The sequence below is a fragment of the Paroedura picta genome, chromosome 13 (assembly GCF_049243985.1).
Source record: "Paroedura picta isolate Pp20150507F chromosome 13, Ppicta_v3.0, whole genome shotgun sequence".
Classification (NCBI taxonomy): domain Eukaryota; kingdom Metazoa; phylum Chordata; class Lepidosauria; order Squamata; family Gekkonidae; genus Paroedura; species Paroedura picta.
The window spans coordinates 42,102,165-42,125,953 of record NC_135381.1 but is presented as its reverse complement, the minus strand read 5'-3'; the positions used below and the strand labels follow the sequence as shown (position 1 = coordinate 42,125,953).

General features: G+C 44.9%; 2 protein-coding genes across 8 annotated transcripts in view; one reads left to right on the top strand and one right to left on the bottom strand.

Moving 5' to 3' along the window:
- AMMECR1 (AMMECR nuclear protein 1) overlaps positions 1-5,087 on the top strand; it is a 126,321-nt gene extending 121,234 nt beyond the window's left edge. For 3 of the 4 annotated variants that reach the window (XM_077309207.1, XM_077309206.1, XM_077309205.1), the window contains one exon: positions 616-5,087. In XM_077309207.1, the coding sequence (XP_077165322.1) occupies positions 616-730 (115 nt within the window). In that variant the 3' untranslated portion in view covers positions 731-5,087. The remainder of the gene's footprint in view (positions 1-615) is intronic. The other variant, XR_013226403.1, reaches the window with a different exon arrangement.
- Positions 1-23,789, bottom strand: part of TMEM164 (transmembrane protein 164) — a 79,386-nt gene that overhangs the window by 20,262 nt on the left and 35,335 nt on the right. For 2 of the 4 annotated variants that reach the window (XM_077309209.1, XM_077309208.1), the window contains exons 6-7: positions 19,682-19,782; positions 14,292-19,118 (exon numbers count right to left, since the gene is read on the bottom strand). In XM_077309209.1, coding sequence (XP_077165324.1) covers positions 18,912-19,118; positions 19,682-19,782 — 308 coding nt within the window. In that variant the 3' untranslated portion in view covers positions 14,292-18,911. Of the gene's footprint in view, positions 1-14,291; positions 19,119-19,681; positions 19,783-23,789 lie in introns of those variants that run through there. The other 2 variants (XM_077309210.1, XM_077309211.1) reach the window with 1 other exon arrangement.

Below are 23,789 nucleotides of genomic sequence, written 5' to 3'. Positions count from 1 at the left end.
TCGTTGAACTCTGTCTCTATCTTCTGGAGTATTTGCGAGTCCTCCCAATTTGGTGTCATCTGCAAACTTGATGAGTAGTCCTTCCACCCCCTCATCTAGATCAGTGGTCCCCAACCTTCTTGAGGCTGGGGACCGGCAAGGCAACTGCCCGGCCATGCATGCGCGAAAGTGCTGCGAGTGTACGATTTCGGCCGCGCATGGCGCATATGCACATGCGCGGCCTGGCCCTGCTTCCCTCTCCCCGACCTCCCGCAGTAAGAAGCTTCCCGGGCTGCAAGCTTGCGGCCTGGGAAGTTTTTTACTGCGGGGGGGGCGGAGAGAGGGAGCCGCGGCCCGGTGCCAGGGCCTTCGTGGTCCGGTGGTTGGGGACCACTGATCTGGATCATTAATAAATATGTTAAAAGGTACTGGGCCGAGCACCGAGCCCTGATGTACCCTGCTCCTCACCTCTCTCCAGTCTGATGAAACACTGTTGACAACAACTCTTTGAGTGCGGTTCTCTAACCAATTCCCTATCCACCTAACTATCTGAAAATCCAGATTGCAGTCCTTCAATTTATCAATTCAAAGTGTTGCTCCTTTTCTTTGAACCTGTCCCTCTTGTGTTCCTTTTAGGTACCGCAGTGAGAAGATGACCATGAGCTACACGGAATACCTTGCCCACCGCCAGCATCATCACTTCCAGAACGGCATCGGGCACCCTCTTCCACCGTACAACCATTATTCCTGACAGTGGGCCGCATGACCAGTCCCTGGACCTCTCAGTAGACCTCTTCCCAGGAGATCCCGCCCCCTCTTGGTCTAGCTATCTGTATTACTGTACCATTTTATGATGATAGTTTCCGTTGCCATGACGACGCTTCTCCATGGTTGGTTAAGTTCATCATGACAACGGGTGAAAACACTACATCATTACAAAGAGCCCTTCATTTCTGGTTTTAATTATTGAGTCAATGTGGGTTTTTTTAATTTTAATTAATTTGCAGCACATAGAACTCTTGGGATTTTTAAAAAAATAACATTTTTAAATTTCTACTTCATTAACATTGAATTATATCAATCAAGGTTTTCTGTGAGACTGTGGATGAAAGGAAAGAAGGGACTAGAGTACTGAACAAAGCACGAAAAGCTTTTCCTAAAATAAAACATATCAAATTTAGAAAAGAAACCAGACTTGAAGGAGGTCTGAGGAGGACTAGCCAGGCAGTTCCTTAGTAGTCCCATAAAACAAGTGAAAAGTCGTTTTGTTTCATGTAGGTCGATGCTTGAGCCTTAGGTCCTGTCCTGCTAGGCACAGGAGGGACAGTGTTAGGTAAATGTTGTTGATTATGAAGAAGCTATGATTATTTGGCCTGAGAAACTGATCATAGAAAGAATTCAATGCAGACCAAGGTCGGAATCCCTATTCCACTGACTTTGGCAGGATGTTTCCCATAGAATTAGTGGATCTAAAACTTCCCCCCAAGTGCCTGATCTGGGAAGGGAAGGAGCATCCTTTTCACATCCCACAGGACTGAAGAGTGTAACGTCTCCTTCTCTGTATCAGACGACAGCTGGAGGGAACAGTCCATCCCCTGCCGTTTTGCACTGCTCTCTTTTCCACCAGGGGGCTTGTGTGTGACCAGGGTTTGACTCACTTGCACCAACGGGGATTTGCTTCAAGCTCCAGTGCCTTTCTGGGGCTTCTGAGGAATTGCTTTCACAGCCAGAGTGGCTTGTAGCAACTGTTAGGTGATGAGGTCAGTGGATTTTGGTATTCGTGCCTTTGATTAAGATGCATGTTTCCTTTAAAAAGAAAAATAGGAAAATCTGCATGGCAGCAACAACAGAAGGAATCTACACCCATCTCTAGGACTCTCTGCTGAGAATTGATGGGAAAATGGGGCTTTTTTTTTTTTTTTAGGATAGCATTAAGCAGCTTTTTGCCTATTTTTTGATTGCATAACATTTAGTCCAGTTGAATTAATTTGCTGTTTTATGAAATAGTGGTAGTAGTAATGTTTTTGGCTTTCTGGTTTGTCTGTTACATAGAAATAGTTACTGAGCGGAAGGGTCAATACCTCGAAATGAGCTGGCTTCTGAGCTACATAGAAGCTTTGCTGTGAGGTATTGTCCTGATCAGATTCTCTGAACTGCTCTGATAAGTACGCCTAGGAGAGTGAGGGGCATTCATGCCACTGGGACTCTCCATCTTTCCTGGGCTTACCAAAATCCTGTTGCTTCAGATGGTAGTGAAGTGCACCTGCAAGAAGATACTAAATCTTGTCCTTTGATTAAAAGACCTCCTTCGCTTTGGAAGAGCCAACCGTGTTTGGCAGATGTCCCGGAATATTTCTTGCAAGTGGTGTGGTGCATAAGTGAATAAACACACCGGACCATACTGCCTAATAAATAGCAAGCAGTTATTTAAGAATCCGCCACAACTTTTCTCTTTCAAGGGGTAACTGGATGTACACTTATTGCTTGTGCAGGCAGGCAGGCAGGCAGGCAGGCAGGCAGAGCTGATTCTCACAGGAATCATTGTCATTTCCTTCATCCACAGCATTTAGATGTCCAAATATTAACTTTCTGTTTTGATGCCTTAATCTTAAATGAACAGAAGGCCTGAAAATATAAGTAGTCAACAAATGTCTGGTAGATGTGGAGGCGGGGGGGGGAGGGGGCTTGGGGGGGGTGGTGAAAGTACCGGCCATAGCTTCTATGGAAGCTGCTCAGTATGTTGTGTTTCCACTTGGAAGGTTGGAAAGTGGATTCGCCTTGAAGCAAAAGCTGTCAACCAGTGACTACCTGATGGCAACTTTTCATTTTTGCCCTTAAAGGGGGAACTTGAGCACAAGCTGAAAAACGAACTCTCTGCTGCAAACATTTTGGGGGGGGGAGTGGGGGGAGTCAGCCATGGCCACCCAATCTGGTGTTCTCCATTATCTCATTACAGCTGTGCTTCTGGGTGAGCTCATTGATAGAATTTTTTTTAAAAAAAGATCTATTATATATATATATATATATATATAAAAAATAAATATATGTGTATTTAAAGGTGCTAATCAACCTTGAGCAGGTCACGTGACTGGTCATGCGGACTCCAAAATCATATCAGATTTTTTTAAAAATTCCTCAATATATGCAGATGTTATTCAGAATTTCTTACCAGTGTAATAATGATATACTGATTAAATAGAATATCCTGCAGGGTTTGAAGGATGAGGTCAGCAATACTTCCCATCGTGGCTTGGGGGAGGGGTAAAAAGGATAATTTTGTCTCCTTTTTGTATACAGCATAATGCACAATGCATTTTTGTCTATCTCTTAGTAGCTGTTGCTTGGGGGGGGGACACAGTGGTTCAAAGGGGGTACAAACTGGAAAGGTGTGCTTTAAAACAATATGAAAACCCTCCAGACCCTTCTGAATCTGCTATGCATGTTCATTTATAAAGAGTTCTTATTGCTACGTTATGAGACAGGAGCTTTGGACAGAAGCTTCAGAGGTCTGAAGGGTTTTTTTTTTTAACATATATAGATGAATCAGTTTCTCAGTGATGTGTTTTTCCTGGCACCTACCTCTCAGTACGGACGTGCCATCAACACTGAAAGGATTGTGTTTCTTATGTAATTTGTCAGCTTCTTTGTACACCGCGACATGACAAGTTTGTTTTTATCCAAGTCAAGAAATGAGGTTTTGAAAAGTATACGTATATTTTTTGCCATTTGCGTTCATTAAGTAGGCAAATTTAAATTTTGGGACATCTTCCTCCTCTTGATCGTTTCCTCTTTGGACAAGCACGGATCAGTTTTTGCCTTATTTCATTCCAAAAGGCGCTTCAGTTCTAGCTTTAAAGTTTGTTTTCTGCTACCATGTGGCAAGGCCAGTGGCAGAACAAGTCTCTCCGGTCGAGCAGAAGGAGGGCGTGTCTGCCTTGCCTCCCAGTCGCTGGAGTTCCACGCAGTGCTGTGCGTTGCGTTTGCACCACCTTCTTATGGGTCTGCGTTAGGGTGGAGGGCCCCTGCACCCACAGTGTTGGTGGGGAGCGGTTGGCCGGGCCCCAGCACACCCTGGCGTTTGTATCTCACCCTCTTTACTCGTCTTTAACTGTGTGGAGTATAGAAACTGTTGTCTGGAGTAGACTGCATCTCTTGTGTGTTGGATAGAACCAAAGAAGCCTCCAGCCAAGCTCATATGCTGCTCCTGAACATGCCTGCCTTCCAATCCTTCCAAAGTCTCTGCAGGATGAAATGGGTTAACTTTTTTATTTTTGTACAGTTTCTAACTGATTTTTTGCTAGTGATGTTAATTGAATTAAGTTTGAGGAGCTGATGCAAACTCCTCCATTGAAATAAAAACTGGTGACTTTTATGTTTAAATAAAATAATATAGAAGCCCAAAGTGTGCCTCTCAGATTTTAAAAGGGTTTCTGGTTACATTTATTAAGACCAGCAATGATTCTTTATATACAAAGGTATGTTTTCCTTGTTTTTTATTACTGTTTCAGAAAAGAAAAAGAAAAAAAAAAACTTCCTTTGCTCTGGATCCAGTAACTGTGCTGGTACATGAAATGCACTGAGAAAAACAAACTTTTATAACAACTTATGACTGTTTTTGTATATCCAAGTTGATTCTTTTCAAAAAGATTGGGATCTAGTTTCTAAGTTATTTTAGTGTTTTATATGTTACAAAAAAAAAAAAAGGGTTCACCAGCATAATGAGTTATCTTAAAATGCAAAGGTGATGCAGAACTGGGCCTCAGGCTACCTGGTGTATTTTTGAGGCCCTTATTTTTCCCCTTTCTTTAGTAACTTGACTATTGATTACAATTTTAACACAGATTACCACAACCCCGCCCCCACTAAAACTAGATCCTTCTTCCTTCCATGTTTATTTGGTATTAGTGTGAAGAAACTGTTGATAAAAATGGGCATTTTATACTTATGGCTTAAAAAGGTAAAAATGAGGAAAAAGCAAAAAAAAAAATCTAGAAGGTAATTTGTGGGTCTGTGAGATATGGATGTGGAAAGATATTGTAGTAGTTTTAACACTATTGTCATTACCTTTTAACTCATTTACCCAATAAAAATAAGGAAAAAGAATCACAGATGCTTGTACTGAATGGTTTTCCTTAAGTGTTTGGCCTGGTATGTTGCAGTGAGAATGAACTGACTGTTTAGCCGACCCCAAGAAGAACAGAGTTACATAGAGATTGCTTCCATCACCAGGATTTATTTAGGAAGACGAGCCATTTCAAAGTTGCAGCGTATGACTTAGAACTGCAAGTCAAAAGGTTTTGTTGAAATAGGTTCAACGGTATAAACTGCTGGTGCCAAGAGGTTAGATTGGGCCCTTTCCGGCACTTCACATCCAGCACCTGTGCAGGCACCTAGAACACCACTCAAGATGTAAGATGGTTCCTTCATGGTCTTTTATGAACCAATTCTCTACATGGTGTGCTTTTGGTGCGGTAGATCTGGCCTCTGAGAAACACATGTCACTACCAGCTGACAGGGAATGGGGGAATTAACAAATCCATACTAAACGCCATTAAGGGGGGGGACCCTACTGTGAGCAGGGGTGGTAGAAGAGGACATGGCAAGGAGTGTGGTGTTCATCTCCCCAGTGGTGTCAGGTGCCCACAGCAGCTATACACACCTCTTCCAGTTACAGGCCTGATTCCAAGAGGCTGTTTCTCAAGGGATTTTTTGGTTGTTTATCATCAAGTCACAGTTGACCTATGGTGACCCTGTTGGGATTTTCAAGGCAAGGGACACTCAGAGGTGTTTGGCTATTGCTTCCCTTCAAAATGATTCTCCTTAAGTGTTTGGCCTGGTATGTTGCAGTGAGAATGAACTGACTGTTCATTCTTTTCAAAGCTATTGCTTCCCTTCATAATCATGATATGTCCTAATCCCACTGTATACCACATTGGTCAGACCCCCCTTGGAGTCCTACATGCAGCTCTGGAGGCCTCACCTCAAAAAGGATGTAGACAAAATTGAGGGACTTGTAAAGGTTCAGCCTGGAAAAGGGGAGGTTGAAAGGAGAGGGGATGGTTCTCTTGAAGTAACTGGAAGGTCACTTGGAGGAGGGCAGGGAATGCTTCCTGTTGGCAGTAGATAGGACCTGCAGTAATGGTTTTAAACTACTTGGAGAATGATATTGATTAGATATCAGAGAAAAAATTTTTTTCACAGAGTAGCTCAGCAGTGGAATTGGCTTCCTAAGGAGGTAGGGAGAGCTCCCCCACACTGGCGGTCTTATCCTCGATGCTTGAGGCTGATCCTGAACCGAGAAGGAAGTTGGACTAGATGGCCTATGGCCCTTCCAAACTCTGGGATTCTATGATTCTATTCCTTGTTGGGTCTCCCATCCAAATACTAGCCATGGCTGACATTCATTAGCATTCAAGATCTGACAAAATCCAAAAATAAGTGACAGCAATCTGCAATGGTGTTGAAATGAAGACTGGACTGTATGAGCCGGAGCTGCAGTGGGTCCCCGACTGAAGTGACTTCCCAGTAGAGCAGAGCTTAAGGACACTACCTGCCAGCAACATCCCAAGGCTGCATGCTGGCAAAAGCAATAGGGGCCATTTTGAGTCGGAGAGACAATCAACATTTATTGCTGGAGATTAATAGTCCAGGATCTCCAAAGTAGCTGCCGCACTCAAGACACCTTTATTGGCATAACTGGATGAAACCCTGATGCTGGGAAGGTTTGTATTTAGGAGTCACCAGGAAACAGATTTGAGACAGATTGGTCCTATACAAAAGAAACATGCTGCAACTGACCCAAAATGAAACCAGATTACTAGTCCTTAGCATCAAGGAGGCTCCAGAGCAGCTTTATGGAAGCCCAGTGTTCAGTAATCTAGATAGAAAACAGGAATCCGCTTCTTCACAAGATAGCGAAAGGCAGAGATGCCAATCTGAAAGGTAATTCAATACCTGTCTATGCTGTTGACACAGGAAGAGCAACTAAAAGAAAAGCTGTGGGCGATTTCAACTAACTTTGTACTGACTAGGGAAAGGCGAAGTTATAAGTGATTGCTGATAATTATGCCTTGGAAAAGTTAGTTATGGAGCCAAATACGGGTGGGAAGTGACCCTGGAGCTGTGTGGTGCCCAGGACTTGAGTAGTGCCAATGGAGTTGTGCTCACCCAGACCAGTCGGTAGCATGCTAGTTAGTTCAGCCTTGAGGTCAATAGACAGTTGTCCCAACACTCCAACAATTTATTTTAGAAGAGGAAACTTTAGATTCCCATGCAACTCCCTTCCCTGACACTTAAAACATATTTGGAATTTGAACAGCAGCTTGCAGTATTACTGTTAAAAGGGAAAAACAGCCAGTGACCATGTTGAAAGTCTCAAGATGGCTTACAACAGGGGTCCCCAACCTTTTGGCATATGGGGGCTGCATTAGTGCCTAAAGAGGGCCAAATCTCAAACAAAAATGTAATAAAATTATTAACCTACTTATTCAGATCAAAAGTAAACATTTAAAGGTAAATGAAAAAATGTTAACTTTAATACAATACATTTTGGAACAATATTTTACTGTGGAATCCTTTTATTCTCCCAGAGGTCAGAAGGACATCCTGGTGGGTGTTTCCCACCCCTCTTCGAGGGAGGCAGCTCAAGTTGCGCACTTCCTGTCCCCTGTGGGAAACGCCCCCTTGGTTCAGTCTTTCTCCTGCCTCGTGAGGGAGCACAGTGAGATCTGATCTCTCTGGCTACAGCAGTTCTAAAAGAGTAGTTAGGAAGCCTATTTCATCAGTCCCAGGCTAGCTGGTCATTGACAGGTGAGGGACAGCAGGCGTCTCTCCGCTGGGTCTCTAGTGCGGCAGTGCCGCGTGATTTGTGTGTGGATCGGACAGGACCCTCAGCGGAAACGCCTGATGACCATTGGGGGCAACGAGTTTATTCAGACGTGGCGGTGCGGCGCTCTCTTCGGGAGCACCTGGGGGCTGTTCTATTCGCGGGGGCGATAGACGTCTCACAGCTGGGAGGCAGAGGCACTAGGCTTTCAGTGCCCAGCGTTTTTTCTCCACAGTTCCCACTTCCCCATCGTTCAACGGCCGCTTTCCCACCTTTTTTCTTCAGGCTGCGGTGGCCTTTTTAAGACGCCTCGCGGCTGTGGCACAGTGGCGGCAAAGAACTCCGGATGGTGGCTTCCCCTCCTCGGCTGAGGAGACTGAGTTTAACGATTCCCAAGGGTCAGTCTGAAGCCACGACGGAGGTGGCAACTATTGAACCTCCTGGGGGGAAACAGACCGATTCCTCAACCCTCACCCTCCCACAGGACCCATTATGCCTGCTTCCCTTCCCCTTCCAGATCTCATGTAGAGGATAGAGACAGCAACTATGGGGGGGGGGGGGAGAGGCCCTGGTGGCCAACTAAAGCTGCTCAAAAGCAGCACCACTGCACCCCCCCCCATTCTGATTTCTCAGATGTGGAATCTAGATCTAAGGTCTGGGAGGAGAGGGAATATATTTCTGGTGAAGAACAGGTGGAACCTATCCAGGTACTTAAACAAACTGAATGCTTGTTCAGCCTGGATGATTTTCAGTTCTTATTAGCAAGGTCTGTTGCTATCCTAAACCCCCAACAATCAGAAGAAACCATGCCCAAGAACACTTGCAAATACTATGGTCCTAAAGGCAGTGGAGACCTTTCCCCAAAAGCTGAATGTGATCAAACTAACTTCCCAATACCAGAAAATTTTGAACATAAAATCAGGGCGGAATGGGAGAAACCACTTATGTCTAAACAATTCCTTTTATCAGAAGAATGTATTCCCTTCCAGATTACGCAGTCTTTATGCTTCAAGTACCCGCTGTCAATGGGCCTGTGGCAGCCCTTCAATCTTCAGGTTTGGTGTCTGAAGACAGGAAGGGAAACTTGAAGGAAATCCTTGATAGAAAATTGGATGCGGCTTTGCGCAAGGCTCACGAGGCCATAGCTATGGGCATCAGAGCTTCCAATCCAGTGGCTGTGGTCTCTAGGGCCGCAGTTGCATGGTGTAGAAAACGTCTAACAGTTATCCCAGACACGGAGACTAGGTTTATTCAGGATACCAACAGAATTCTAAAGGCTTCAGCGTATACTGCTGATGCTTCTTTGGATAATGTGGTATTTGCTGCTAGGGCCATGGCTTCTACCAATGTTGCCCAGCGTCTCATGTCTCCGGGCTTGGCAAGCAGACACACGCTCAAAAACTATAGTCACAGCCTATCCTTTTCAGGGGGGAAAGTTGTTTGGAGAGTCCCTGGATAAGGTCCTTGTGGAGACGAGGAATAAGAAGAAGGCCATGCCCAGACATATCCGCAGGGATGGAAAACCCTTTCTACCGGCCTTCTGATCAGAACAATCTGCCTCCAGATTCAGATCGGAAGGAAAGAGGGGATCATGGGGCCAATTTAGACAAGGGTCATGCAGAGGTGGTTACTTCAATAATTCCAATGTAACCACCAAAACAGATCTGACCGTAAAGAGGGGGGCGGAAACAAATCCCCTAAGGCATGACTTGGTCTTACAGGTACAGGGCCGGCTGGCTGCCTTCCGGAAGCTTGCAACAACCCACATATCGGGAGGTCGCCACAGAGGGGCACGGGAGGTCGCCACAGAGGGGTACAAGATGGAATTCAGATCCATACCACAAGACAGGTTTCCACCACCTCAAAAAAAAATGAGAATGTCGTTGGCTCTGGAACATTTACTAAAAATCAGAGCTGTAGAACCAGTACCAGAGCCCATGCAAGACACGGGAGTTTACTCCTTGTTTTTCACTGTATCAAAACAGAACGGGGACTGGAGGGCCATGATGGACCTCCAGTTTTTAAACAGGTTCATCCTTCTGAAACGATTCCAGATGGAGACTTTAAAGTCCACTGCGGAACATTACAACAAAACGAATACCTGACCTCCCTGGATCTCCAGGAGGCCTATCTACATATCTTAATGTTTCCTACTCACAGACGCTTCCTGTGTTTTTTGTGGCGGACGATCAACATTTCCAATTTCAGGCATTCCCCTTTGTTCTGTCCACTGGACCCCGAGTTTTTCGAAGGTTCTGGTGAATGTGATCGTACTTCTACACAGGGAGGGACGACCTGCTTCTCAGAGCACAGTCTTTTCACCAGGCATCATCAGCAACCCAGAAAGTTATCTTTACATTAGAATCCTTTGGGTTCCTGGTCAACAGGCCAAAAGCTCCCTAGTTCCTCCCCAACGATTGGAGCACCTTGGGGTGGTCATGGACATTTTTTTTACTACAGAAGAAGATGGACAAGACAATTTCACTAGCTTTCACAGTAATAAAAGCAAGGCGCTCACTTCTGATGCAGTTAGCAAGTCTTCTAGGGCTCTTGGTCTCCAACGCGGAAGCACTGCAGTCCATGTTCGAACACTACAACTATTTCTGACTCCATTTCAGGACCAGATATCTCAAAAGTCAGTAAGACCACTAATTGTTCCTCCACAAGTAAAACTCAGCCTTCGGTGGTGTACTGTAAAGTCCAACCTGATCACGGGGAAGTTCTTCATGACCTTGTCTTCCAATGAGATCTTCACAGATGCCAGTCTCTCTGGTTGGGGAGCACAGCTAGGTTCACAATTGGCAAAGGGAACATGGTCTGAGGTAGAGTTGCATCTACCTATTAATCGAGTAGAACTGAGGGCAGTTTTCCTAGCCTTACAGGCTTTCAAGGTGGTGATCTTGGGATCTCATGTCATAATCCAAACTGACAACATTGCGACCAAGTCGTATATAAATCACCCGGGAGGCTCATGTTCGAGCAATCTTTACTCAGGCTCTTAAAATTCTATAGTGGGCAGAGAGGAATCTTCTCTCACTAAGGGCTGAGCACATCAAGGAAACACTGAACATTCATGCAGACTGGCTGACCCAACAAATGGTACAGGAGGCGGAATGGGCTCTCAGCCCTTAAGTTTTCCGCTTGATATGCAATCACCTCGGTGTTCCAATTCTGGTCTTGTTCGCCTCTCATCTGAACAATCAGGTTCCCAGGTTTGGGTCAAGATTTTATTATCCAAAAGCAGAACTCACGGATGCACTGACATCCCCGCAGCCTCAAGGTCTCTTATACACAGTTCCTCTGATTCCAGTTTCTCCAAAACTGCTGATACGGATGCGCTTTCTAGGCGCAGAAGTGATCCTGGTAGCTTCTCAATGGCCAAGATGCCCCTGGATCTCGTCAATTCTTCATATGACAGTCAACACACCACTCCCGGTGGTTCCGGATTTGCTGCAACAGGGGCCCCTGTGGCATCCGCGACCCGACTGGTGGTGGCTGACTGGAAACTGAGTGGCTTACATTAACCAGAAAGGGCTACAGCTCAGAAGTCACTAATACCATTCTTGCATCCTACTGAGACTCTACCACCAGGATTTATAATTATTCTTTTTTTATATATCTTTTTTTTAATTTTTATATCAAAAGAACAAGGAAAAATATCTTTGATTACAATATTATCCCTCCCTCTACTCCCCAAAGTCCCCATTTGCTTGAAGTTTTGCATTGCTGAATACTGTAGATGTCTGTAAATATAAAAACAAAGCCACAACAAAAAAATCCCACTTTAACATTTCCAGCACTTAAAGTCAACGGGCGTTAGGATTTATAATTATTCTTGGAGATCTTTTGTTAAGTAGTGCACTTGTAGGGGGGTCAATAGTTTAGCTCCGAAGATAAAGAGCATCCGGGAATTTCTTCAGGATGGAGTAAGGGCTAATCTTAGGTCTGGGACTTTACGTAGACAAATTGCAGCAATGTCATCAGTTCTGTCACTCAAGGACGGAATACCATTGGCCAGACATCCAGATATTCTGCGTTTTCTGAGAGGCATAGCTATTTCTGAAACCCCGAATTTAATTAGTTTTCCTACTTGGAACTTACCATGGTTGCTGAATGCAACCCTTTGAACCTGTTAAGTCGCAAACCAACTGACGGAATACCTGGAAGAAGTTTCGGTCCTAGACCCATCCCAGTCAGGCTTCCGGCCTGGCCATGGGGTAGAGACAGCGCTAGTTGCCCTGACAGACGACCTCCATTGCCAGTTGGACCGAGGCAAGTCGGCACTGCTGATATTACTAGACCTCTCAGCAGCGTTCGACACAGTCGATCATGAGCTTCTAGCTCACCTCATCGATGCCGACATACGAGGGACAGCCCTCCAATGGCTGATCTCCTACCTCCGGGATCGTGGACAGAGGGTTGCAATAGGAGAGAAAACATCAGACCGCCGGCAACTCTCTCCTATCCTATTCAACATCTTTATGCACCTTCTCGCACAACTGGTACGGAAGTTTGGGTTGGGTTGCCATCAATATGCAGATGACATCCAGCTCTTCCTCCTGATGGATGGCTGCCCTGACTCTCTACCGGAAGCATTAGCCAGCTGCCTGGAAGCGGTGATGAGATGGCTCAAGCAGAGTTGTCTGAAGCTCAATCCTTCAAAGACGGAGGTCCTATGGCTGGGTAGGAAGGGCCCATGTGAGGAAGCACGTCTGCCTGCCCTGGATGGTGTGCAGCTCTCTACGGCTCACTCCTCCAGGAATCTAGGCATGATTCTGGACACTTCCCTCACAATGGAAAACTGGATCACAAAGGTAGTGTGGCTGGCATTCTACCATCTCCACCAAGCCAAGCTACTAGCGGCCTACCTGGCCCCGGAACCCCTAGCCACAGTGATCCATGCGACGGTCACCTCTAGACTGGACTTTTATAACTCGCTATATGCAGGCATGCCCTTAGCCTTGATCCGGAAACTACAGCTGGTTAAAAATGCAGCAGCCAGGATCCTCACTGCAACACCATGGAGGTCCCACATCCGGCCTATTCTCCACCAACTGCAATGGTTGCCAGTTGAATTCCGGATCAGACTAAAGGTTGTGGTAATTACCTTCAAGGCCATACACAGTCAGGGCCCAGTGTACCTGAGGGATCACCTCCCCGCCTATGCCCCCAAAAGAGCTCTGTGCTCCATCGCCCTGACGGAGATTAAACAGTTCTGCAGGGCCTGCAAAAAGGAGCTCTTCAGCCAGGCATTTGGTTGAGACCAGACATAATCCACAGCGACTGAATTAATTCCATCCCAATAATTCTGGTCCATTCCTCTGGGGCAAGAGAGAACAACTCTGCTCCATCCTCTATATGGCACCCTTTTAAATACTTGAAGATCGTTATCAGATCCTCTCTCAGTCGTCTCCTCTCCAGGCTAAACAGACTTATCTGTGAAAGATGAATCCCTATTCATAGGGATAAAGAAGTCCTGAGAACCAATCCTTTCTTTAAGCTAGTTTTTCACGTTTCTCAAGAAATCAATTTACCAACCTTCTTCCGAACCCTACTTCCTTTGAAGAGAAGCATTAACATAAGTTAGATGTTAGGAGGTCTCTAAAGGTTTTTTTTTTTACTAAGAACTAACGACATTAGGAAGAGTGACAGTTTGTTTATCTCTCACCGCCTAAGGCGGGACAGCCTATGTCCTCAGCTGCTATTTCTAAGGGGATTTGGAATTGAATATCTGAGGCGTATAAACCCTTTGGGAAAGCCGTTTCTCAGGACATCACGGCCCGTTCTTTGAGAAGCGTGGCAGCCAGTGTCACATTAGTCAAGCGAGCCTCTATCGAGGATATATGCAAGGTGGCCACTTGGTCTTCCCCAGTGATGTTTGTTAAATATTACAAGCTAGACTTGACCGCAGCACAGGATGCCTCGTTTGGGCAGAAAGTCCTCCAACATGTGATGCATTCTCATTTTGGTTACCCACCCATTTGAGGGACTGCTCTTCTGAAATGCATCTATTTAAAAAAAAAGGAAAGACGGGAAGAGGAAGATTTGTTCCTTTGTTATTATTGCTATGGGGTGGGAAACACTCATCAGGATGTCCTCCTGACCTCGCGGGAGAAGGACCCTTCTCGGTGAGAAATCAATGGTCGTTTAGCTACACATGCTTACGTAGTCAGTGTGATTTTTGTGGCTCTTTTCTGTTAGCCAAGACACTGATGTCCAAGTTGAGGGCCGAACAGAAAGTGGTCGGGGGTCAGGTTGGAGACCCCCTGGCTTAGAGTAATTTCGGTCTTGGTTAAACTTTTAGCTGTCAAAGTGGATGGCTACTATGATCTGTAGTAAAGAACACTTAAGTTCAGGGGTAGTAGTCCATGGGAATTGTAGTCCATGGACATCTGGAGGGCCGCAGTTTGACTACCTCTGCTTAAGTTATTCTCCTGGCCAGCACCTTGTTTATTCATTTTCAAATAACTGAAACAACTGTAACAAGTACACAAAGAGCAGAACTTTATTTATAGAGATGAAACACTGAAAACAGAATTACCAAAAAAACAAAATACCAAATACACCAAATTCCCTTGAAAATGTTGTCTGCTAGCCAGGTTAGTACAACAGTATTTTTTACAAAATTTACTACAAGTGACTGGGAAGCAGGTCAGAAAGCACCCATGTTGCTCTGAAAGAAAAGAGTAAAAATCACCAACTTGAAAACTCCATTGCGGATCATCACACAAAGGCAGCAGCCAGGCAGGTTGATTTACGGATACAAACCAATACTGAGAAGAAATGTAAAACAAAACAGCAATACAATTTAAAAGGGTAGGCAACTGATTTTTGCCAAAACTGCAAACAAGAAGAAATGCACACCTATGTGAGGATACTTCTGGGAAACAGCAGGTAGCTACTGGAGGGTTCAGGGGACCAAGGAACTTCCCCCTCATTTTGGCCTGTTTTGGCAGTACAATATCACAGCGCTGTTGAGAAGCAAGATTCTGCCTCTGGCATGTCTTCTCCATCCCCTGCTTTGAGAAACAAACCCCCACAAATACAGCTGTTACAGGAAAGATAAATGGCACAACATAGCAAAGTTTTACCCCAACATGGCAAAGTGTATCCCACAAGGGAACCACAAATGTAGAGAAAACTGGAGCGAGTATGCACAGAACACAAAGGCATAAAACCAAGCCCTTCATAAGCAAGGGCCCAATTCTAAAAGAGGAACCAAGGAAAAGTTTTACAAAACACTGAATTATCAAATATACAGAAATATCAAAAGCTTGACGTGGGCTACTGGAGGAAAGTTCCACTGAGGTACTTTAAAACTTCAATGTGCACAAATGGATTGTTCCCACCACTCATTTGCAAAAAGATTGGTCCAGTTGGACAGTACCCAGCCCTAGGAAGTTGCAATAAAGCCCTGGACACAGCACGGTGAGAGATCTGGCCTGAACGATCAGGCACAGGAGTTGCTATAAAGTCAGTGCATACTGACACTGCCATTCAATTAAGCCAGGGGTAGTCAAACTGCAGCCCTCCAGATGTCCATGGACTACAATTCCCATGAGCCCCTGCCAGTATTTTCTGGAATTGTAGTCCATGGACATGTGGAGGGGTATAGTTTGACTACCCCTGATTTAAGCAGATACATGAAATTCCATGATGCAAGGGGTGTAGCATTCAATAACCTGTCCCTGATGCTTTTCCCAGGCCTGGTACTTGAAGCAAAAGTTAGTACCAAAAATTGCCTCTATCCAGCATTGGGTTAGGTCTACAAGGTACCATTCAACAATGTAGCTTCATACTCACAGAAGAGCACTTGGCAAAGGAGGAACAGACCAGGTTTTGCAAATTCTCACCTTCTACTGTAAACTCCTACTCTGCCCCCACCCCATCCATCCCTGAGGGTCCTTGGAGCCTCCCTCTCCCCCAAGTAGAGTTTGAGAGGACTCCATGGGCAGCAGGAAAAAGGACATACTTTGCCAGTGCCTCCAACCTCCTGGTGCAGCTCAGGATCCAACCCATCAAGTACACTTTGCATTGCGGTCCTGTGTTTTGGGCACTAGCAAGAGAAACAAGAAATCCTCCCTCCCTGTGCATATCTTTGGTCAGAACACCTTTCAGAAGGCATTTCGTAAACTGGCTAAGCTTAGGCTAAGCTGTGGGGTAGTCTTTCACATGAGCACAGAAACAGCATCACTCTGTACAAATACCTTTGTCTTTCTAGAAGTACCCATGACTTCGGATTTCTATCATGAAACTGATCAGTTTTAACATACACATTTTAAAGTTTGATCCATCATTGGAAAACCTGCAGTTTATGTTTTTTTAAGGGGAGGTACGACTCTCTGCTTCTGAGAGAAAATCGCAAGGAATCTCCACTTGTAGAATACTAACTTACATGAGTTCATGCTGGGTGGGGGGGGGGGGTCTTCAGCCCAGGAGGTATCGTTGCTGGGTGCTAAGAAGTTTGCCAGTTTTATTATCATTTTTATCATTTTATTTTATCCGTTTCTAGGCAACTCTGTATCTGGCAAAAGGACACTTTGCTTGTCCACAAAGGAGCCTGCTGCAAGTGTTTATTTTATATTCATCTACTCTAGAATGGAATGAAAAACAGAATGCAGGGCATTGATCTATGGGGAGGTTGAAGATAGCCCACCAATGATCCTGGAATCTTAAGCAATGGCAGGCTGTCAGGTTGGGGGGTGGGCTGGTCTCCCCAGGACACAGGTGAAGACTTCCCAGTAGATAATTGTGGCTACTTGTGGCTCACATGCCAACACTGCAGATTAGTCAGATCTGTGAATGATACTGCCCAACTGGTAATATCAAGTGAATTTTTAAGCAACTCAAGACTAGTAGAACTGCCACTTTTGAATGACCTGCTTCAGGGGAAAACAGGGGGGGGGGCAGGTAGACTGGTCTAAATTCTCTCTCTCTCTCTCTCTCTCTCTCTTTAGGAAGGAATCTGTGGCACTCTCAGGAAAAGTGAATAAAACTGTAGTAAGGAATCTGTGGCACCCCAAAAGACATACTTGTTAAGTGGGCTGAGAAAGTAAGGCGGTATGTTTAGAGCTTGTGGGAAGCACAGGGCTGAACAGCATGGATAGCGGCTAAGGGTGCCATTCCAGGACGCAATGAAGGTTACGATGATTCCTAAAAAGCACAGGACGATCAGCTTGATCCTGTCCTTAATAAATAAATGCCCTTATGGCGTTCAAGATACTCTCTGTTTAAAAATATTCAAGATATTTGTGCTTTTAGACTAATCCTGTTGAATGAAAGAAAATTCTTATGTAGTAGATAGGAACTCTTCTCTCAGCTCCCCCCTCCCATAACACCCCCCACTCCTGAAGATGCAAGGGATTAAAGCTATACGGTTTAACTAGACATTTTGTTGCCTGTTTACTTCCAAAGCAGCATGTATGATTAAACAGAGATGTAAGATTCATCACCAGGCTACATGCTGTGTGGAATTACTGTCTCCCATCAGACCTCTCCCCAAAGGAGAAAACACCAATGGAATATACAGGAATGGATATTGCACTGGGCTGTGAAATATAAGTTCATCATTGTGCAACTAAGTCCCATTTTCACGGTGTGTGGCAGTAAAGAACATTCCCAGAATAATAGCCACAAAATTCCTCACCAGGTCAGATCTGAAAGGGTTCACAGAAGGAGTCTCCAATCCAAAAACAAGGTCTGGTATCACTTCTATTGATGCCAATTTACAAATGAATTCAAGCTTCCTTAATGGGGCTGAAATACTCAGAAATGCCCTTAGCGGTCCCAGCTCCCCATGTCCCCCCACCCCACCCAGCATCTTCCCTTGTTAGTGAGATGAGCTGTAATGTTGACCTTTAAGGCAAGATCTCTCGTTTTGAGGTATTGCTGGCTGCATGGTGCAGAATACATCCCACCTGATCCATTTGCCCACAGGAATTCTGGCAGTTACACATTTTCACAACTAAGGAGATGCAATCTAAGGGGTGTGTATGCGGGGGGGGGGAATATCACACATCCTTGCAGTGACAGTCTAAACCCAGGTAAACATCTCTTTCAGAATGCTCCAGATCTCACTGTTCTTCCAACTCTTACACAGAAGATAAGCCTATTTAATCCTTCATCAGAGATCCAGCTTCAGCTTGTGTCCCCTCTACTCAGCCAGTAGGAGCCGAGCGGTGCTGTGGATCCTCAGGAGAGTAGGAAATGCAGCTGTGTAGGCACCACATGTGAGAGTTGTCAGGCTGCAGAGGGCTATAATTAGATAGGAGCCAAGCTGGCAGTCTAAAATGACAATTATTCCTATTCAAATGTTGCTCTAAACCGAAACAAAATACACCCTAATTTAAGTCCCTGCTTTTTTAGAAGCTGACTTCCGAATTATTTGTTTTCCTCCAGCTCAGAAGTTCAATTGCTAACCTATCAGATATTGGTGGGATATGAGCACAGTGGAGCACAATCTATAGCAGCTGAGAAAGGCCGTTTTTGGAGAGAACTTTCTCTCTCTTGTTCCCCATTGTTTCAACCAGCTTTGAGCAGAGCAGGGCCTCCCTAATTTATTCTGATGGATTAAAAGACACTTCCCACCCCAGAATCAAAACAACTGCCCAAAACAACTGCCCTAATGGCTGTGGGCAAAATAAAGCCATAGGAAAAAAAGGCAACGCCTGCCCTGTGCAAACAGTCAGGGCCCACAATGCAGAACAGAATGCCTTTCCTATTCATTTTACATCCTATACTTTTAATTGGCAAAATTACACACACACACACACACAGGATCAATGTTAAAAATAATCATATTAAAGGAGGTCCTTTACTGGGTCCCAAGAGGTAAGGAAATCCTGGAAGTCTTCAGGCTAAGAAAAGGTCCAAGATTCTGTTCTCAAGATAAAAACTGTGCACCAAATAAATACCACTCTCTCCTTGGGTAAGGCCACAAGTTTTGCCATTGGCAATGGGCAGTGAAGACAGCCGTCGGAGTGATGGGAAGATTAGTTTGCAACAGAAGGACCACTAATGTGTGACCCTTTGCCCATCCCTCTCTTCTCCAGCACAGAACTCAAAACCCCAATTCTTGTCTGAAAGCACTTTCCTCTGTGGAGAAGAGTCAATACATTTTCTTGGCTGGGAGTCGAAGCAAGTCCATGCAGAATTTAAGGACAGGAAGAGCACCGTAGAAGACCATAGTTATGAGTTTCCCATGGATCATAGTCATGATTGTCTGGTGGCCAGAGGCCCAGATTCTATACCAGGGGCCGTAGAAAGGATCAGAGATGGCAGGGCACAGCATGTTGTTCAAGTTCACTTGTGTGACCTGGGAAACAGAGGAGGAGAATATCTGGCTAATTCTCATAGCAACTGTTTATTTGCCCAATGCCCCTAATAACCAAGCAGCATCAAGCTTGTCACTCTGAGAACTCCACCTCCCAGAATTGCCCAGTTTTGTATCTGTTAAGTAGGGGCGGGAGGGGGGGGTGAGGCAGATGAAGGGGCTCCTAGTGTTGACATTTCTGCCTGGAAAACCTTCCCAGTTTATCAGCCTATGGCAGCCTTTCTTGACATTTTTACTGTTGAGAAACACTTGAAACATTCCTCAGGCTTCGAGAAACCCCAGAAGTGCTGTGATTGTGCAGAATATGGTTGGGAAGCAGAGCTGTGCATGTGCCCACCAGGAGCCCCTCCCCTTCCCACCCCTCCCCTTGGCCACTTTGACTTTCCTTCAGGGAGTTCAAGGCAACACACATGGCTCTTCCTGTCCCCCATTTTATTCTGACAGCCAGTTTGAAAGAATCTTACTAGTCCAAGATTTTCTAGTGAACTCATTCTTGTTCTAAAAAAAAAAAACATGAAAATTAACATGAATTCACCAGTACTCACCAGTCCCAGAATTTGTAAAATACTGAAGTGATAGATAAACATCAGTCCAGTGGACAGCAGAGCCCACCAGAAATCAGAAGGTGGTTCAGGAGTGTAGATACCTGTCAGAGACATAATTTTAAAGGGGGGGGGGATACTGTTGAGCCAGAGATAAATGTGTGCAGTGCCTCTGACAAAAGAGAAGTCAGAGGCTGAAGCAGTCATCAAGAAATAAAAGTTGTCCAGTGGAGAAGAGATAGATCTGCAAAAACAAACAGGGCTTGATAGGCCTGATGTAGGGAATTTCACTGACATCTAACCACACCCTTCCTCCTCTTTGTCACTCTCTCCTTAAGGCTGCGATTTGCACTTTTTAAAATCTTCCTGAGGACAATAAGCCATTCAGCCTCACACAGCAAATTTTGTTCTGGATACTTCTAATAGAGAAGTGCGTTCCATAATATGGCGTATTACGGCATATATGGTTTTCCAGCACAAGCGGCCAAGTAGGATTACAGGACCTGCGGTGTCCCCAACCTGATTGTGTGGACATGCGATTCCCAAGGAAGGAAATCTTTATATCCATTGCTGCTGGGGTTGGGAAAAGATGGGTCAACAGCACAGAGCTGGGCCAGAACAGAAATTCCTCGTACTTCTCCAAGTACTGCTCTAGTCGGCTCTTTGTGCACATTCCTTCTGGAATGCCATCGTTTGATGTTCAATACTCAGACAGGCCTGTTTTTTTTTAATGACTTGCAGCTCAACTGCCTCTTCTTACAGTCAACAAGCCTATTTGTAGTTTGGGTACAATCACAGGCAACAAAATAATAAATTACACAATCTAGTTTAACCAAGAGAGGAGCTCCTCACTGAGAAACCAGAGTGCTCAGGAGGCGAGGTGGTTATGTGCTGGTCAGGAAAGAAGCAGCTTTCAAGGCACAAAGCACCTTACAAGATTTCCTGAGCCAGTGGATGACTGAAGGTCAGAGCAAGCTGTGGAGTGTGCAAGGAGCAGAGAGCCTCACCCTGAGAAGAATTCACCACTGGATTTTAGATGGCCTATAGCAGGGGTAGTCAACCTGTGGTCCTCCAGATGTTCATGGACTACAATTCCCATGAGCCCCTGCCAGCAGATGCTGGCAGGGGCTCATGGGAATTGTAGTCCATGAACATCTGGAGGACCACAGGTTGACTACCCCTGGCCTATAGCACTAAATAAGGCTACTTAAAATTCATCAAAAAGCAATTTCATTTTAAATGAAAATAAGCCTACATAAAAATACAGGAGCGGGTTGGGTCAACATTTACCAAACAGCCGTACTAGACTTCATAAACCAAGTTGACAGTATTACTGTTGGTGGGAGTGATAACTGCTTACACGGCTTACATTTCAGTTTGGCATAGAAATGGCAATCTGAACTGCCAGCATTTTAATATCTTTTTGACATCACTGTTTATAATCGTAAGCAGCATGGTACAATACCAAATAAATATATATGCCACTTTGCCATATTACTTACTATTGTGTACCGTCAATTATTTGCATATCCATGCATGGAACCAAGGACACGTTTCATCTATTTAATGTGGGTGCTAATCTCCAGAAGTTTACAGAAAGTTGTCATGATGCTCCAAGACTGTTTTTGTGAGCAGTACATGATTCAGCCACCAGGTGGAGAAGTTGACAGATTTTTAAGATTTAAAAAAAAAAAAAAACCCAAACCCCATTCTGCATCAAGCAGTAGAAAAGAGCAAGACTCCAGGAGCACTTTGAAGACTAACCACATTTGTGGCAGGACAAGAGTTTTTGTGGGTCACTGTTCATTCTTCAGATCCAGTTGGCTGTATCTGAAGAAGTAAGGATTGACTCAAGAAAGCTCCTCCTCTGCCAAAAAAATTAATTTGAATAAAATGAATAAAGTTGAATAAATCTTTGTTGGTCATAAAGGTGCTACTGGACTCTGATTTTGTTGTGCCACAAAAGTTGTTAGTATTAAGGTGCCACTGGACTCTTGGTCTTTTCTACTGCTACGGACAGACTAACTTGGTTGCCCATTTGATCGATCTCCATGTAGAAGAGAGAAATCTAAGTATATTGACTCACTGGAGACAGTCTTGGTTTTTGATAGGGGAAAGTGAGCGGCTGGGATGAAAAAAGTGACTCCCATAAAGGGTTTTACGTTAAGAGGGCGAGGGGATGATCACAGCACCGGTATAATCTAGATATCCTAATGTACAAAAGTCATGTTGAAGTCTGCAGCAATTATTTTGGAATACATATATTTAGAATTGCTTTGAAATATCTGAGTATTTTACTTTGGCCACCTCATGAGAAGGAAGGACTCCCAGGAGAAGAGCCTAATGCTGGGAGCTGTCGAGGGCAAAAGAAGAAGGGGACGACAGAGAATGAGGTGGCTGGATGGAGTCACTGAAGCAGTCGGTGTGAACCTAAATGGACTCCAGGGAATGGTAGAGGACAGGAAGGCCTGGAGGATCATTGTCCATGGGGTTGCGATGGGTCGGACACGACTTCACAACTAACAACAACAAATCTGAGTATTAACAAAGAAAGTTGGCTGCCAAGTGGTCATCCGGACAAATCACATGCCTGGATTCTGGGCTGGAACAGAAGCAACTGCAAAGTTCCAGAGCTCTAGAGTAAGAACCTGTCTCCAATGGACAGCAATGCATCTCCATTCAGGCCTCTCAGGGAGGGATGAGCGCTTTCCCCCTCTTCCTTCTGACTGCTGCACACAGGGGTGAGTAAACCAGCCAGCAGTGGGGAAGGAGGGTGGGTAGTGTCACTTCATAAGGGTCCACCTAAGGGTCTTGCTCCATTGTGGAGTTCCTAACAGGCCACTGAGTAGAGATCAGCATTACAGGCATGTTGTGCCTAAACCATTTAGGCTTTCAAGGAATGCCTCATATTCTTGAAGAGACTTAAAGTGAAATGTAAAATATAAGAAGATGCTCAAAGGGGGAGAGGGGGTTGCCTAAAATCCCAAACGTCTCACAATTTGCCACTACCAGTCCAATTTGCCACCACCATCCCCCCTTTTTTTAGCAGAAATGCAGGTCAGAGTGAATGTCACTGTTACCAGACCAGCACCAGAGGGCAGCAGATACCTGTAAAGGGCACTAAAAGGTACAGCACTGGAACAGAAAGAGGCTGGTGCATTCCAGTCAATACTAAAAGGTACTGGCGGTCCCCAAAACTAGAAGAGCAGACGCAAGGAACACCTACTATTTCTTCCTGAAGTAAAACAGCAAGAAACGGTGCTAGGTTATCCAAAAGAAGAAAGAAACAAGCACTGAAGGTTGCAAGAAGCTACAGTCAGGCTCCAACTTCTGCAAGTTTTTTATGTAATGTATTTTGATGGGTTTTTAAATCAGGTTTTATTGATGTGGGTTTTATAGCGTAACCTGCCATGAGCCGGCATGCCAAGAGTTGAGGGAAACAAATATCATAATAATGATTATGATAATATACTGCCGTTCCTTGCAGCTCAGGGCAGTTTACAATGGAAACTTGTGGCACAGTACAAAGAAGCAGTGTGATTATGAATATGTAACATTTCTAATGGTAGAATTGTAACAGTGGTACATTTAACACTTATACAGTAGAATAATATTTCATAGAAGAACAATGTGAATTTGCAACTCTGACAGTTTATGCACTGGAGGTTTCATGCTGGGCTGCAGGCTGGATTTTTAATCCTGGCAGGTTGCCCCACCTCTTCCTGCACCCACATGGGGGAGCACTTGGCCCGGTGCACCTCATCCATCCCCGATTTGTGCACCTGCACGAGAGCTGGGGCACTGAAGTTCCCAGTGCATAAACGGTCTCTGTGTAGCTGTTCACTGCACTGTGGTTCAGCTCTTCATCTGCAGGGTACAGCTGGAGGTGAGAAGGGCCTCTGGGGCTCTGGTTGGTGAAGTTGGTTCATTGGCCTCAACTGAAAGCTTTTCTTTGTGCCAAATTATTTTCTTTTCCACCTTGCCTGATCAATTCAATACAAGAGTGTGAAATGCAGTGTTTTTTGTTTTGTTTTGTTTTTTGCCCTTCTACCTTGCTCTATGTGGGGAGGGGGGAAATAAACACCCACACTGCTCTTAGTGTTTAACCCAC